The 17,245-nt window shown below is 62.0% G+C and overlaps 1 protein-coding gene across 4 annotated transcripts in view; it reads right to left on the reverse strand.

Annotated features, from left to right (window-relative positions):
- Positions 1–773: 773 nt before the first annotated feature.
- The window catches only part of CDH4 (cadherin 4), a 467,814-nt gene continuing 451,342 nt past the window's right edge, over positions 774–17,245 (reverse strand). For 3 of the 4 annotated variants that reach the window (XM_031433527.2, XM_031433526.2, XM_031433530.2), the window contains 7 exons: positions 12,945–13,198; positions 12,271–12,413; positions 8,965–9,198; positions 7,866–8,099; positions 7,448–7,587; positions 6,645–6,809; positions 774–4,857 (listed from right to left, as the gene is read on the reverse strand). In XM_031433527.2, the coding sequence (XP_031289387.2) occupies positions 4,651–4,857; positions 6,645–6,809; positions 7,448–7,587; positions 7,866–8,099; positions 8,965–9,198; positions 12,271–12,413; positions 12,945–13,198 (1,377 nt within the window). In that variant the 3' untranslated portion in view covers positions 774–4,650. The remainder of the gene's footprint in view (positions 4,858–6,644; positions 6,810–7,447; positions 7,588–7,865; positions 8,100–8,964; positions 9,199–12,270; positions 12,414–12,944; positions 13,199–17,245) is intronic. The other variant, XR_010384997.1, reaches the window with a different exon arrangement.

Genomic DNA, 17,245 nt, shown 5'->3' on the forward strand with positions numbered 1-17,245 from the left:
GAGGGAGGGGTCAGTGGGAGGGGAAGTCCTGGCTCCGCCTGGGGCTGAGGGCAGGGCTCATGTCTCAGTGGGGTGAGCTGGGCGCTGCTCAGCGCTCTGACCCCAGTAGCCTCAGCAAGTCCCCCAGGTGGGCTCGGGGTGTGGTTTCTGTGCGTCTTGGTGACCGGGATGTTGTGAGCCATCGCTGGGGCTTCTGTCGCTCAGACTCTGACCAGTGGTCAAGGGCAGACTGAGTCACATGGCCAGGCTGGGCACTGCGAGCTTCTGGGGACCAGCAAGCCTGGTGGACTGGACCTACCAGTCTCTGGGTTTTCGGCCGGCGTGGGGATGGGGCTGCAGTTCGGCTGGTGCTGCCTTTTCGCTGGAAAGAAGAGCCACTCTGGGGGGGCGGCGAGACACTGAGAATCAGAGGGGCACCGGCTGTTCATGCGGTTAGGAAGGCGTGTCTGCCAAGGCGGGAGGGGTTACACGGCGTGTGTTAGCTGGGTTTATAACCTCTATGAATTTTGAAATATTTAGACAGATGGCGCGGGGGCCCTTGTTTGCACACTCTCCCTGGGCCTCACAGATGTGAGGGTGGGCCTGGCTCGGGTCCTGACTGTGCTCTCGGGGCCTGAACAGTGCCTGGGGCACAGCAGGTGCCCAAGAAACGTTTGCTGAGCGAACAGATCCCGCTCCTTGCACCAACCCCCGTGTTCACCGTCTACTGCCCCTGCACACGTGGGTGTCCTCGGAAAAACAAGGCAGGTGAGGCCGACTGTTTAAAAGGGGGACTTTATTGACTCCTCCGGAGCAGCGTGCCGGTGCCCCGACTCCGCTCCAGCACACAACAACTCCGCAAAGCCGCTACTCAGTTCGGAACCAAGACCGCCTGGCACTAAAAACACATTGAAAACATCAACGCTCTTCCCTTTTTTTTCCTTTTTTTTTTTTTTTGGTACAAAATGATACAAACAACAATACAAAATAGTTGTGCTGTTGACAATTACAAAACAGTTGGAACGTTTGTGTAAGTGCGCAACGCTCAGAGGTGCAGCGTGGACACATCACACTCCAGTATCTTTCCCAGGACAGCCACAGTCATGCGGGCTGCTGCTCATGTCCGTTTTCAAAAAGAAACATGCAAAAAAAAAAAAATCAGAATGGAAAAAGGAGAGAAAGGAAAAGCGAACCGCGTTCCAGTTATACACAGAGGTGGTCCCCACCGTCCTGCCGCTTCGAGCAGGGCGTGTCTTTTGTGCACTGCGTCGCTTGCGGCTGTTCCCCGTGATGGGCTGCGTGTGGGAGACTTTGCTTGCTTTTCTGGTGTCGCTCCTTTCAGCACTGACAAACATCGAGACTCCCCTCCCTGGCTTTTCCCTGGAGAGAACGGAGTTGTCATCTCAGAGGACCGTGTGTGTGCACGGTGCTCCCGCCAGGGAAACTGAGGCATCTCTGAGGGCCTGACGACTGGCCCTGACGCTTTGGCGGGGGGAGGCCTAGCACTTTGGATGTTCTGAAAGACACAGGGAAGAGAAGGCCTGCTTGGCCAGGAGCTGGGGTGCTGAGCCCCGGCAGGCACGGGGGCCCCGGGCTGGGGGTGCCCGCTGACCGAAGCCAGGCGGTTCTTGCTGCTCTGCCCAACAGCGCACGTCTCTCCTGCTCACAAAGACAAAAGTTCCCTAGAGGAGCTGAAGAGGAACTCCCAGGAGCACTTTGCCAGTGCTGAGTCAGCCTCCACAGCCGTGTGCCCTGGTCTGGACACACTGCATCGACCAGCTACGTGAGAGAGACATTTGACACTGTCCGCTGAGCTGACGCTCACTCGTGGTCGGGATGGAGTTCTGGGATGCATCTGGGAGGGTGTGGGCACCCCGTGCTTTTCTGGCCTCCAGGGGCTGCGCGCGATGGGGGTGACAAGGGACAGCCGTCCAGCTGCCTGGAAGCAGGGATGGGGGTGGGAAGCCCCCTGTCGACTTGCCCCCAGCTGGCTGCCGCCGCCTCAGCCTGGGGCACATGGGCACAGTGCAGCGGGGGCCTGGCAGTGAGGAGAGGCCTGGGGAGAGGGGAGAGAGGCCGGAGGGAGGCGGTGAGACGGATCCCTGCGTCCCGCTCTTCTGGCTGGAGGGAGGCAGGGGCTCCTGGTGCCCGAGGGGTCGGTGGGGTTGGTGTTCAGGATACTAGGTTCGGCACATCCATCCCTGAGGTGAGCCCAGGGCCTGGGGACCCAAGGAGGCCTCAGGACTTCAGAGGGGAGAGCCCACAGCTGGCTGGGCCCCCTGCCCACATCCACACTTAGAACTTCGACTGGAGGATGGACTTTCCAAAACCAAACACAAACAGAGGATTCCAGCTCACATCACACCAAACCCGACACTGCCAGCCACCCCGAGAATGGCCACGCCCCCAGGTGCTGGGACAATCCTCATTGGCTACCTGACCCAGAGCAATTTGCATAGCATGGCTTTGGACTGGGGGCGTCCCCTCCCCTCCCCTCCCCTCCCCTCGGCAGGCCACCCTCACGGTCTGGGATTCTGTGAGATGCCGTCCTCGGGAAGGGGCATCGGCACATGACACGGGTGACTGCCGCCTCTGTCCACCCGTCCCTCCCCAGCAGTCAGGGAGGCGGTGGAATGGATGGAGCCCACCTGGGGCCGCCATCAGGCCCCGTGCCTGAGCTCGTCTCTCCGGCTCAGCTCCAGGAGGATGCACTGAGTTAGTAACGGGTTTGGTTTGGGGGAGAACCCTGACGTCCAAGGGGGACACACCCACGCGTATCACACACACACGGGTACACTCTAGTTCACCTTCGAGGCCAAAGCTGTTTAGAAAAGAGAATGACCATGGCAATGGGGGTGGGCTGGAGGCTGGGGAGTGGATCAAGGACCCCCAGGTGGAGAGACCAGGGGACATGTGCACCCCAGACCCCCCACCTTCCCAGGCCCTCCTGAGGCCTCCCCTGACCCGGGGAGCAGGTGCGGGGTGGGGCTCCAGGGCGGGGCTCCTTGTCAGCGCTGGGGCTCTGACGCCAAGTCCTGCGAGGGCCGCCTACGCCGGCCTGAGAGCAGACGAGGGTTCCCCCAGGAGGGTGTCTTCTCAGGCTGGGGCCTGAGGCGCCTTCACAGCCAGAGCGGCTGTCCCTGGGAGACGGCGGGGGCAAGGGATGCACCGGGGCCTTTCCTGCCCCAGTGACAAACACAGCAGGGGGCTCCCCAGGGGGTCCTTGGGACACAGCCCCTTTCGCTGTCTGCTCTGCGGAACTGACTCTGGGGTCTGGCTTGAGAGTCCGACTGCCCGTCGAGAGGGCAATTACGGCTCTGAGAGCGCGAGCAGCTGCTTGGTGCTGCCGCGGGTCCAGAGGGAGGAGGACTGTTTCTGGCGGGTGCGGTCTAGACACACCTGGGGGGCAGACGGCACCACCACGACAGGCTCTCCTGGGCATTCGGAGCAGATGTCTGCCGTCCCCGTCAGCAAGCTCCACGAGCGTCAGAAAGTCCGCTCCAGAGGGGCAGGGCAGCGGCAAGAGCCACCAGGGTCTCCCGCTGGTCATGCTGGTTTCCAGCCTCCTGCAGCCCAAGTGAGGCTCTGCTCTCTCCGCGGCCCGCACAGCCCTGTGGGTGGCCGGAGGTGTCCAGAGCCTTCAGGGGTTTGGCCTGGCGCGTGTTTGCTGGGCCTCTGGTGGGGCCCCTGGGGGGTCTGCCCGGGTCTGGGGGCGGCTCATGCCGGGGTTTGGTGGGGTGCTGGCTGGTTTTGGTTGTGGTTTCTTGGGATGCCATACTAGCTTGGACCAAAGCCACTGGGGACCTGGGTGGTATTTGGGGTCACATTTGGCCCTGGAGGAGGCCTAATCATTGACTGGGGGGCCCTGGGAATGGCCAAGATGGGGCGCATCAGGCACGGATGGCTCCTGGGAACCCCACCCGCCCCGGCTATTTCCAGCATCTGGGAGCCGGGGCAGCTGACAACTCAGTGTAGCCAAATCGCATGGTGGGACTTTGGTCCACGGGCTTGGCCCGCCCCAGGGGGACTTGCTGCTGTGGGAGCCGAAGGCCGGCCTCCCGCCTCCCACCGGCCTTGGGAACCCCCGAGAGGCCCAGGAGACCCCAACAGTGTACAGCAAAGCGCCAGGACTCAGAAGGGATGGTGGAGTTTGGACCCTAAACTATTTGCCAGTTTTGTCAAGTGAGTCACCCACTTTTTTTTCTTGATCATAGACTGAAACCCCCCACATCCTCCCCAGTTCCTTAACTGGCGCCTTCAGAGCCGGGCTGGGCTGGGGCTGGGGGTGCTCAGGACTCGGCGGGGGCTTGGTCTGTCTCTTGCTTTCAGTCGCTCCTGAGTTTGAGGGAATCTGATACATGTACCAAAAGGCACTTTTTTTTTTTTTTAACAGTGCTTCTGTTCTAAGAAATTCAAGTTAAGACAGAGTGCCTCTCGCTCGCCTGTAGTGCTCAGTCAGCTACCGGGATGGGCGGCGGACCGCGGGGCCGGAAGTGTTCATGCCAGGCAGCTCAGTGTCGGGGGCTGGGGCGGGGGGGGGACCCCTAGCACACCGCTTAGTGGCCGGCCGCGGGAGCTGGAAGGGCCAGCCGCCGCCTCCAGGCCTGCTCCTCCCGTCCGTCCGTCCGTCCGTCCGAGCGCTGCTCTCTCGCATCGGGGCGGTGAGGCCGGTTAGTCCTCCTCGCCGCCCCCGTACATGTCCGCCAGCTTCTTGAACCTGGGCCCCCAGTCGTTCAGGTAGTCGTAGTCCTGGTCCCCGGAGCTGGACGAGTTCAGGGAGCTGACGGAGCCCGCGGTGGAGCCGCTTCCTTCGTAGTCGAAGACCAGCAGGGAGTCGTAAGGGGGCGCCGTGGGGTCGTTGTCGGCCGCTCGAAGTCCCTGGGGGTCAGGGAGACGCAGGTCAGGGTGGAGGGGGTGCCGCCCCCACCTGGGGGCCCAGGAGGAGCTGGGGAGACAGGTCAGGGAGGCGCGGCTATACGGCCTGGCATACAGTAGGCGCTCAGTAAGTGCTCCCTGTGTCTCACTGGGAGACATGTCAGAGAACCGGGTAGGGACGTGGTGTTTGCACAATGGCCTGTGGAGGAGCTGCGGAGTCGTGGGGCGGAGGGCCGGGCGGGGCCTGCGGCGGGGGGTTGGTTCTTGATTCGTGACTGCTGCCTGTGGAATGAGACCCTGACGTGGACAGGCGTCCGCGGCCTGGAGTTGTTGCCACAGCTACGCCCAGGAGCAGGGCCTGGCAGTGCAGCAGGTGTTGCTGGAACCTGCCCTTGTGTCCTGGCCCCCTCTCCTCCGGTGCACCTGCTGGGACCTCCATGGCCAGGGCCTGTGTCCTCTGCCCGCAAGGGCTCACGTGTGGCCGTTGGCAGAGGGCAGCGCTCCCAGTGACCGTGAATGGGACTGCGCTGGGGTTCGCTGGCCCTGGGTCCCAGCAAATGGCCCAGGTGCCCATGGCGGTGACTGTCTTAACGCTGCCCTGGCCAGGGAGGGGCCCTGGGCCATTATTCGGTCCCGAGTGGTTTGGCCTTTACCTTTTTGATTTCCTGTAAGCGACTGAAAAGTGGGCTTCTCCTTGTAGACTGGGGCGGACGTGGTTTTGGGGCTTTTAAGAATTTATTACACCGTCAGTGTCGTCTAAGCTGAACCAGCTTTCGGGAAGCTGTAGGAATTCCATCTGCGGCCTGAGGTGCGGCCTGTTCTGAGCCGTGTCTGTATCTCTGCTGAACCACTTCCTGGGTTCTATTCCATTTAAACTAATCTTTTTAAGGTCAGGTTCTGACATAGGTGGACACAAAAGTGTTGACAACCCCTCATAACATACAGCCTGTCTTAGAGAACAGCGGTGGAGCCCGGGGACCCACGCCCCAAGGGCGTGGCCGCCTCTGGGAGCGATGGGGAAGCCCGGGGTGCTGACGGCCCGGGACGCGGCTCACAGGGGACAGTCTTGGGTGCGGCCACACGCCCTGTCCCTGTTGTCCCTCTGCTTTAGCGCAAAGGAAGGAGGGCGCCCGGGCAGGGGCAGGCCCTTGACGCCCTCGGACGTGTCGGTTGGGCATCTCAGGCTCGGCTACCAGAGGTGGTCCAGCTTTTCTTGCAAAGGGGGAGATCAAAGGTGGGGACGTTGCTTGCTGGGACTCTGAGCTACGTGGCCTCCAAATGTAAGGACAGGTGCTGCGGGCACGTGGTCAGGTGGCAGCTCCAGAGGACGCCCACCCCCCAGCAGTTCCCAGTGCCCTGTGTTGGGGGGCAGCCTGGACCTGAAGCCAGCAACTTGCAAGCCTGCCCGGGCACTGGGGTGGAGTGCACACCAGGGACGCCTCTCTGATCTGCAGCAGCCGCGGCCTCGGCTGGCCCTCACCCTCGGGGTGGCCCTCCCTCCCTTCCTGATTCTATGTGGCTGGGGCCTCACGTTTCCGATTTCTTACTCCGCGCCTGCCGTGGGCCCTGCCTGGGACGCGGCGCCTGGGGCTGGGGCAGCGGTCCCTTCCCAGGGGGTATGCCGAGGGGAGTGCTTGGACCCCGGCTGCCGGCTTGACAGGCCAGCTTTGCAAGGACCCAGCTCTGCATCCGCCTCCGTGCCTCCGCCAAGTGGGCTTCCTGGAGCACGTGACTGCGCTCTCACTGTTATCAAAGGGGCCTGTATGGCCTCCCGCTGCCGGGGCACCCACCTCGTTGATGAAATCACCGATGTCCCCCGGGTGGGGCACCACAGGCCTGACCGGGTACTGGGGCTCGGCGCCCACGGGCCGCTCGTCCACCCGCCGCACCCCGGGGGCCTTGCTCAGCGCGTGCTCCATGGCCTCCGGCTGCTGCAGCTGGCTGAGGTCGTAGTCCTGCGGAGGGGCCGCGCAGAGTCAGGCAGGTGGTTGGGACGAGGACGGCAGGCAGAAACACCAGAAAAGCCTCAGGGCGCATCCTCGTCCTGCTCTGTGACTGGGCTCTGAGCACGTGCCCTGTCCTATTCCGTCTCCTGGTCCCGGAGTGTGCCCCCGTCCTCTTCTGTCCCCTTACTGCCCTTCCTGAATCACTCCCCTGGCCTCCTTTCATCCTCAGGGCACCTGTGAGGTCTGTGCCCCGGGCTGCCTGACCCCAGGCGGCCCCAGGGCCCACTCCGCCTGTTCCTCGTTTGTTCCTGGGAACAGCTGGACCTGGGCTGCTGCTACCCCACTTCACCGTTGGAGGAGGTGGTGACTGAGCTCTAATGGGAGGAGGACTTGCTCCGAGTGCACAGTGACCAGTGGCGGATGCAGAACCACCCAGGCAGCTCCTCCAAGTCCACCCTCCTGGTCGCCCGACAGCCCCCGGCAAGTGGGAGCGTCCCCCGGCCCACACGGCCGGGTGGATGGCTGTGGGGAAGGAGGCGTTCTCACTGGTCCCCTGTGGGCGCGCGCCCGGGCCTGGAGATGCGCACGTGGGCAGGGAGAGCAGGGCGGGGGGAGTGTCCCCTCTGTCCCTGCCGGCGGCCCCTCACCTGGTCCTCCTCGCCGCCCCCCTCCTCGTCGTACTTGAGGATGTTGTCCCGCACGTCGTCCTCGGGGTCGATGAGCAGCTGCTTCGTGTGGCGCTCCTTCTCCCGCCGCTTCATCCACATGACGAACAGCAGGACCATGGCTGAGGGGCGGGGAGGGCGGGTGAGCGGGTGTGCATGCCTGTGTGCATCCCTGTGCCCTGTGCGCATCCGCGTGCCTGCGCGTCCCGATGCCCGTCTGTGCGTGTGCGCCTGCATGCGTGTGGGTCACTCATGTGAGTGCACGAGGCCGCGCTCGTGTGGCCGCGGGGGCCGGTGTCTGTCATCGCGTGGACCAGCCCGGTCGCGGTCTGAACGGTTCTGGGTGGGCCGGGGGTGGGGGGACGCCGGGAGATGCAGGTGCAGGGCCGGCCGCACTCACTCAGCAGGATGACGATGCAGATGAGGATGGCCACGATGGCCCCGGTGCCCAGGCCGGCCGCCGCCACGGCGCCCACGGTGGTGCAGTCGCCGTTGTCGTCACACGGGCACACCTTGACTTTGATGATGGACGAGTTGGACAGGGGCGGGTTCCCGGAGTCTGTGACGATGACGGGTACGTCATACACCCCCGCCTCCAGGTACAGGATGCGCAGGCTGAGCTGGGCGTAGTCACCTGGTGGGGCACAGGGCGTGCTTCGCTCAGGGGGCCGCCAGCCCACCTTTCCGAGCCAGGCTTCCGAAGGACAAGACTGAGTCTGACTGTGAACGTCCAGCACGTCTGTCTGGCCGAGGCACGCATGGACACACACCCTTGTGCACAGGCGTGCACGCACGCGCACACACACACAGCATCATACCGTGAGGTTAAAAGATGGGCAACTCAAGAATGGAGCAGTTGCAACATGCAGGATGAAGAAATTATTTCCTTAATGTATGAAGAATTCTACCAAGACAACCAAAAAAAAAAAAAAAAAAAACTCTCAAAGAAATGTAGGCAAGGACACTAAACAGGTAACTCACAGAAGCAAAAAACAGATTACGGAAAGAACGTCCACTGGCAGTGAAAAGATGCCACTGGAAACTGATTTTGGCTCAAAGTTGGTAAAGTGCCTTCGGAAACAGTAATAGTCAGTGTTGGGGGCTGGGGACAGGCATATGCTCCCAGGACTCAGATCCTGGACGCCCTTTATTCACACAGCATGTCCACGTCTAGGAAAGGACCCTTAGGAAATAGATTGGTGGGGTCCCCTCAAGCGGAAACTGGCACAGGAAGAAGTCTCGGCCTCAGGGCCGTCCAGGGCTGTGCCCCTTAAAACACTGACACTGGGGACTGTCCTCAGGCCCCTCAGTGTCCGAGCCCTGGAGCCCGCAGGGTGCCCCGCCCCACGGGAAAGGGCCACGTGGCCCTCTTGTGAGACTGGCTTTCGTCTCCGCTGTGCACTCTGCCGGGGTGACCGGCCCCCTTGGGGGGCTGCACCCAGACTGTCCAATCTCCCTGGTGCCTGGGCTGCGGGGGGCTTGGGGCCGAGGGGGCTCACCGTTTAAGCGGGTGATGGTCCAGTTCTTCCGCACGCTGGCCGGGACGAAGGGCAGCTCGAAGACGTAGGGGCCGACGTTGGGGTCGACGTCGGCATCGGCCGCGGTGATGTTGATGGCGTTCAGGCCGGGCTTCTCGCAGATCTGCGCCTCCTTGGGCAGCAGCTCAGGGGCGTTGTCATTGGTGTCGATGAGATAAATCTGGAGGGTCCCGGTGCCACTGGCCGGGGGGACCCCTGAGGGAGGGACACGGCATGATCACTCATGATACGCCACCAGCAAACACGCAAGGCCAAGCGTCAGACCAGCCCACACCCCACCCAGGACCCCACCCAGGACCCTACCCAGGGCAGACCACAGCCCCACCCAGGACCCCACCCAGGACAGACCACAGCTCCAAACACACTGACACTCTCTCTTCGAATGCGTGCAGCCACTCAGCTGCACACAACATATGAACAGACGTCACCAGAGCACATGACTGCAGACGTGTGGCCACATCCAGACCCACAGCCGCACACATGTCCACACACATGCACACATGTGCACACAGCACACACGCAGAGCACAAGTGATGGGCAAGAGTTGTGCCATTAAGCTCAGAGCCACACTCAGGACCCCGTCCCCTCTGGGAGCCTGGGCGGGGGGGCTTCCGGGAGGGTGGGCCATCGCGCTGGCGCCTGCTTCTCCATCCTTCTAGGGAAAAGCCTTGGCCTGGCTCACGTTTTCCTGGCCCCGCCCAGCAGGGACCCTCACGGCCGGAAGCCCTGTGCTCGGATACTTAGAACCAAAACGGCCACTTCTGGAGCTATTTTGGAGGCAGGGGGAGGCTCTCAAGATGAGTTTTGGGTTGGGGGCCCCCCACCGCAGCAGGCTGGTCTCAAAGCGGCCCTCCACGGTGCCGGCCTTGGTGTAGACCCAGGTGACCTGCTGAGCCCTGACAGCTCTCGGGGCCACCACTGTCCCCGAGCCTCCCCTGCACCCAACCCCTGCCTCCGCCAGGCTGACCATGGGGATGGATGGGGGCCGGGAGGCTGGAGATGCCCTTGCTATCCTCTACGTTCTGACCATGGCTCTGCCTTCTGATGGCAACTCTGACCCCGACGTCCATGACCGCGTTTTTGGCGGCGGCAGGGGAAGCGTGTAAAGCATGCAGCCCTCAGCACGTCTCTGTATCTCCCAGAAAACGCAGCAAAACACGTCTCAGGCGGTGCAGCTCGGTGCCTCCTTTGCAAACTGCTTTGCTAAGTGGATGATGACGCAGCCCACGGTCAGGAGGAGCACAGGCAAATTCTGTTAACCGGAGGGGCCTGCGCTGCGTTCCCCGCCTCTTCCGCGCTTCCCACCGCTCCGTCACAGACTCGTTTAAAATCTCGACCTAAGCTAGTCTCACTGCTCTGGCCACTGGGAGGAGAGAATGCCCGGGAGAGCAGCCTTCCCCGTCAGAGCCTGGCACTCCTGGTGGCCCGCTATGGGGCTGGGCCTTTGTGGACCCCATGGGGCAGGGGGGGCGGGAAGGAGGCTGCCCTGAAGGTCTCCGGGGCCTGCTTTCATTGCTGTTGACGGAACCTTGGTGCAGCTCTAGGCCTTGAGACCTCAGTTGTGCAGCTGTTCCCAGAACCCGCCTGGCATGGGCTTGCCCCGGGGCCTTTGCACATGCACTTTCCTAATCCTGGGACTCCCCGCCCCGTCCCATCTTTCCCTGGTTTGTTCCCTTGGCCCTGCAGGTCTTGGCCCCACAGTCACTCATAGCCAGGAGCACAGCTGTGGCCCTGGTCACTCTCCCATCCCCCATTCTGTTTTCTTCCATTTCTCGTTTCCTGAAATGATCTGGCGAACTTGTTTCTCATCCGTCTCCCTGGGGCAGAGACTGCTAAGTCCCTCAATCTCCATTTCTTCTTTGTTCTTTAATAAAAGACCCAGAGCCGCCAATCCGATCTGGCGTTATCACTGCCCAGCGAGAAGACTGCATTTCTCAGCATCCCTTGTAGCCAGGTGTCTTCATGACTGAGTTCTGGCCTTCATGAGTTGTGAGTGGAAGTCCTTAGAAGGGCTGGGGTATGCCCTTGACCTCCCTGCTCTGTTTGCCAGTGCTCCTGATGGCTGGAGCACTGGCAGCCATTCTGGGCCATGCTACAGCTTGCTGAGGACACGGGGGTGGCCAGAGTGAGCCTGGTTTCTTGTGCCTGACCCAGGGCTGCTGGCCTTCAGCCTTCTTTTATTTGGGAGAAAATAAACCTCCGTCTCGTTGTGATTATGATTATTATTATGTAGCCAAACCTGGTTCTAGCTGACACACTGGCCTCTGGAATGTCAACCATGCTTTTGTTTGTTTTGCTCACTGATAAATTGTGCCTGGCACGTGGCAGGAGCCCAGGAGGTCACAGCAGGAATGACGGTGCTGACTTGAGCCAGGCCCTGTTCCTCCAGCGGCACCCCCGAGCAGAGGTAATGGTTGTCCCCATTTTGCAGAGGAGGAAACCGAGGCTTGGGGAGTTAAGTCTCTTCCCACACTGAGGGGAGGTGCTGGGACTCACCTCTGGTTTGAGTCTTCACTCCCACCCATGCCCTCCCTTCCTTTTTCAGAGTGGGCTGGACCCCCTGACAGCTAGGGCCCCCATGGGCTCCCGAGTGCCCTGGGTCCAGGGAGGGGGCACCAAGAGTCCCTGTACCAGCTCCTGGAGATGCTACCCATGTCCCTCAGAAGGCCCAGTGCTCTTGGACGTTCTTTCTGCTCCCTGCTGGTCTCCTGGCCACTGCCTCTGCCCAGCCCCCATTCACCCGTGCCCAGCACCTCTCCCCACCCCAGGCCCCTCTGTCTGGCTCAGGGGCCTCGCCATTGCCCTCTCTGAGCTCCCAAGGCACATGCCGCCATTGTGGCTTTCTCATGGGTGCCCACCCTGCCTCTGGGGCCCCTCTTGGGGACCCCTGCCCCCTTCTCTGACTGAAGGCCTCAGGGGTCCAAGTCATGGGTGGTTACAGCCAGGGGAGGGGCAGCTGAATGGTGGGGTCCCCCCACCCCGACTGTTGGCACAGCAGGCAGCTCTTCTCCAGTGCGGACGCGGCTCTAACGCCTGAGTTTACAGGTGGGACAGGAGGCGTTTCAGGTCATGCAGGTGAGCCACAGGGGCAGCGACAGACCTTGGCCCCACGCCGCCAGCCCGGCTCCCGCGGTGCCCACCTGTGAGTACTCGTGCCTGTGGACCAGTGAGCCCAGGGCTCTGAGTGGCCGGGCAGGGGCCACCCAGGGCCCCAACGCCGCTCCCCAGGCCGGGACCCTCAGGGCGCCCCCCGCCCCCCGGGCGCACCGTTGTCTGCTGCCAGGAACGTGGCCTCGTAGACGTTGTTCCTGATGTAGAGAGACTCGCGGTCGAGGACGGCCGCCGTGCTGATCTGGCCGTTGGTGGCATTGATGTGTAGCCAGTTTGCTGGGTCCGACAGCTTTGAGTATCTGGGGGAGGAGGTAGGGTGAGGCGAGGGGCCGGGGAGAGCCTCTCTTTGGAGCGCTGGCCCGGGCTGAGCTCCCTGAGGACCAGGTCTCACGCGGGACAGTGGCAACAGTGGCTGGTGGTCCCCGAGGTGGAGCTAGTTAAGCCCATGGGGACCCTGGGGGGGCAGATCCTCCGTCGTCCCACTCCACAGGTGTGGAGACCGAGGACAGAGAGGGTGGGTGGCTTGCAAAAGTCAGACAGCTCACGAGGGTGGAGTCAGGACCCAGCCCGAGTCTAGACACGGCTGATGCTCGTCTGGAGCGGAATCGTGGCGGCGCTCACGGTCTGTGGGGCGCTCGTGGCGCCGGGCCGACTGCTGTCAGGGCAGCCCGGCGGCTGTGGTCCCAGCTGTCCCCGGACTGGGCTTCCCTGCTTGGGGCACCCCAGGCCGGGAGCTTTCTGGGTTGCAGGTGTCATTAGGTGTTTCGGGACTCTATGGAAAACGGGAGCCCCGACCCCGGGGCGCGAGGGCAGGGCGTGGGGAGGCCCACCTCACGGCCTGCTGCATGAACCGGTCCGGGTCCACCGCGGAGAACGTGGTCAGCACGGTGCCGGTGGGCACACCCTCCTCCAGGCGGACCAGCTTGTGGTTGGAGGGGAAGTAGGGGGCCTCGTTGATGTCCACAACGGAGATGGTCACCCCCGCCGTGGACTGGAAGGACATCTGGATGCCGCTGGCCAGGGGCGCCTGGTTGGACACCATCACGGTCAGCATGAATGCTCTGTTCAGCTCGTAGTCGACAGCCTGGAGGGAGAGACGCCCGGGAGGGTGAGCTGGCCGAGGCGCCGCGGGGCCGGCCCAGTGGGCGCTGCCTGCTCTTCCCGCCTGCCCTGTGCCCGGGGACGCCATCCGCAGCTTCCATCTCTGCCTCCCGCTGCGTTTGGCCAGTGGGAGTTTGGGGTAAACTCCTGTCCCACGTCATGGCGTGGCAGCGACTGGGCTCCTTGGGGCAGTCCCCCGACCCCCTGGCGCCGCCCCCCATCAAGCGTCAGGAGGGCCGAGCCCGACCCGGACCCTCCCCCTCCCACCAGCAGGTCAAGGCCCCGGCTGTTTGCCAGGGCCGCCTTCAGAGCTGGAGCAGGTGTGGGGGGGGGGGTGGTCCACAAAGACGTGTCCACCTGGAACTTGTGCATGTGACCTTTTGACACACAGGGTCTTTGTAGATGTCAGCGAGTTAAAGATCTTGAGATGAAGTCATCCTGGATTGAGGGTGGACCCCAAGTCCAAGGACAGGGGCCATGGGAGAGCAAGGGGAGGGAGATTCGAGACCCAGGGACAGGGCCACGTGCAGATAGAGGCGGAGGCTGGAGAGGGGCGGCTCGGAGCCAAGGACACCGAAGACTGGTGGCCACCACCAGGAGCGGCCTCCCGGAGCCTCCAGAGGGAGCGCGGCCCCGCCAGCACCTGGATCTGGGGCGTTTGGCCTCCAGAGCCGTGAGAGAGTGTCCCGCAGCTGTTCCAACCCACCCGGCCTGTGGTCACGTGCTAGAGCAGCCTGGGACAGCGACCCATCAGGTGACGGGCCCTGCGCGGACATCCCTCCAGCCAGCATGCGTTCTGGGGGTGTCAGGACCCCGGCTGGTAAGTGCAGGTGTGGCTCTACAGCTCTATGGTCTGGGGGGTTTCTTCTCACTTTGAGGGGGGACAGGAGTTGCGTGGAGGTGCTGGGGGCCCTAAGACGTGTAATTATTGGAGGCAAAGCTCGCAACAGCCTCACTGGAAAACACAAGCAACACAACACGTTGCCACTGCGTTCTATTAGACACATGCAGAGTGTCAGGTTCGCAGTATCACCTGTTGTCACTCAGAGGGTGGACACTGGTGGCAACACAGACATACCCACGGCCCCGGCCGGCCGGCCGGCCGGGCTGCGTGCACACAGCGGAGACACTTGCGGCAGGAAGGCACGTGCGGAACTGGGGGGCCTGCAGGGTTGTGGGTGAGCAGGGAGAGCAACGGTGTGTGTGCCGCGTCAGGAGAGAGATACGAGCTTGCAGGCGTATCTGCTCGTATCTGCAGAAAGCAAGGCTCAAAGGAGAAACCAAGAAGCTCATAGAAACGGTCTCCCCTGAGCACAGGGAAGGCACGGGGCGGAGGGAGCCGCTGGGGCCGTGACTTTGCTGCGTATGTTCCCGCCATTGGCTTTGGTTTTTGGAGCCGTATAAAATCTTACGTTCTCCCACTTCAGGTGTTATGAGTGAAATTGTGTATACAAAGCAATCTCTGAAAAGTACAAACTGGGTTAAAAACTATCTGTGTGTCAGTGGTAACGCAGCTCCCAAGGAAATAACGGTTGCCAGTGACTGGACGGGACTTGGACAGGAGCCCTTCGGGGAGCTCGTTCTAAAGGACACGTACAAACGGCCAGTAAGGGCATGAACCGCTGCGACGGTCGGTGCGAAGAAGCCCTGAGCCCACTGCTCTTCTTGCTGTTGGCAGTGATTTTGGATTTGCTATTTTTCCAGCTTTTACGGTACAGCTGGCCCTCTGTATCCATAGGTTCCACATCCAGGGATTCAACCAACCATGGAATGAAAATATTTGAAAAAATTCCAGGAATTTCCCAAAAGCAAAACCTGAATTTGCTGCCCACAGGCAACCATTCACGCAGCCCCAGCACCGTGTTTCGTGTCGTAAGTTAAAGTACACGGGAGAACGCGTGCGGGTTAGGTGCAAATGCTGTGCCATTTTATATAAGGGACTTGAGTGTCTGGATGTTGGTATCTGCCAGGTGGTGTCCTGGAGTAACTTCCCCACAGATAGCGAGGGGTGACTGTGCATCGCAGGATAAAGCAAGTGGCCGTTAACGTTGTCAGGAGCCAAGGTTCTCGGTGTAAGAGAAAGGAGACCAGGGGTAAAGTCAGCAAAGTCAGGTAAACCCTCTGGCTTTCAGTTTGGATGAAGTGATCGTGTGAATCGGTGAAATAGATCTGAGATGGTCAGGAAGCACCTGCTCTGAAGCGCTGCTGCTCCTCGCTCTGCCCCAGACAACGCCCAGCTGTGCGGCGGCAGCGGCGGCGGCGAGCGCCTCTCCGGATGCTGGTTTATAAATGCTACTTCTTGCTGGAGGAACGGCGGATCCAGACATGAGGCAAGGCAAACCCGGGGTGCCCACTGGGTCACAAAGCAAGGACGTGGCAGGAGCACCCAGGAACCGGCGGGGGAGGTGCCCCTAGCCAGAGGGCAGAAGCAGTGATGCCTGCGGCTGCCCAAAAACACCGTGTTAAAGTCTGTGCAGTCTTAGCCGTAGTGAGGAAATGAAGAACTCTCACCGCTTCGCTTGTCACTTCGGGATTTACCCAGGTCCTCATCTCTGGAATCTGTGAATAGTCACTCTCCCTGGCAACAGGGACTTTGCAGGCCTGATGAAGGTAAGGACCTCGAGATGGGAGGTGATGCTGGACTGCCTGGGGGCCCTAAATGCCATCACAGGGTTGTTGTAAGAGGGCCACGTGGGGACGGAGGCCAAGGTGGTTCTGGCTTTGAAGATGGAGGAGGGGCCGCAGGTCCAGGAGCGCAGCGCTCCAAACTGGAAGACGCGAGCACAAGCAACCCCCCAGGGTCTGGAGGGAGCCGGTCTCGCCTAACCTCTGACCCCAGGGGAGAGCGGGAAGAAACGCGCGCTGTGCAGCCACCGTTACAGCGGCCCCCGGAGACTCGGCGGGGACACCCAGCGGCCGGCGAACCAGCTCTGCTCTGACAGCCGGGAGCCAGGTGAGGGGTGAAGCCTCATTCTCGCCTTTTCTGTTGGCCTCTGTGTTACTTTCGTGTTCCCACGGAGAGGCTTAAAACAACACGAATTTGTCAAAAATCTGTGCCACTGGGCCAAGGTCAAGGTGTGGCCAGGGCTGGGGCCTCCGGGAGGCTCTGGGGAGGGTTTCCTGGCCTTTCCCGGCTCCCGGTGGGGGCCTGCACTCTCGGCCCCTCCCTCCACCCGCAAAGCAGGTTAGCCTCTCCCAGTCTCCCTGCCCGACCTCCGCTGCGTCCTCGCGCCTCCTCCGGCTCTGGCCCTCCTGCTTCCTCTTTACAAGGGCCCCGTGATTACATGGACTGTCTGGTGTCCTCTCCCGTCTCAAGACCCTGGATCACATCTGCAGAGCCCCTCCTGCCACATCTGTACAGATCTGGGGGGTTGGGACCTGGCGGACATCTCTGGGGGAGGGGCGCTGCCTGCCGACCACAGACCTGCCCTTGAGCGCGCTCGGAGGCTCTGTTGACGAGGGAAAGCATTCCAGCTGAGGAATGTACAGGAACGATGGAGTTGTGAGAGCGCCTTTCTGTGTGCCCTAAGGAAGGAATTAATTTGGAAATGGCCAACAAGGGAGGCTGATGGAGAGCTGTGTTTTTGCAGACTGCCTGCTGGTCATAAGGGGGAAAGGTCAACTCCACGGTGAAGGAGCAGGCCGTCACACCTGAGCCCCGGGTCAGGCTCAGATGACCATGTGCGGGACATCCAGGCACTGCGAGCTCCCTGAGGCGACTCGGCTGCCCCCAGGGACGGGCCTGCAGCCCGGGTTCCGGGGCACGCGGGGCGCGGGGTACCAGACACGCCGCGAGGAAGCGACTGGACGGATTCTGCACAACGGACCTGGCGTCTGTGCCGGGGCAGAGGCGGGCGGAATGTGGAGAGCGATTCAGGAGGCCTTACGACCCGACGCAGCCTGGGAACCCTGTCTGGATCCAGATCTGAAAACCGTACTGCAGAGACGGTTTTAGGAGAATTAAGGGCACTGAATGTAGACCGGCACTGGCGGACACCAGAGGAACGCGGCTGGTTTCGCCCCGCGCGGC

This window comes from Camelus dromedarius, chromosome 18, assembly GCF_036321535.1.
Source record: "Camelus dromedarius isolate mCamDro1 chromosome 18, mCamDro1.pat, whole genome shotgun sequence".
Classification (NCBI taxonomy): domain Eukaryota; kingdom Metazoa; phylum Chordata; class Mammalia; order Artiodactyla; family Camelidae; genus Camelus; species Camelus dromedarius.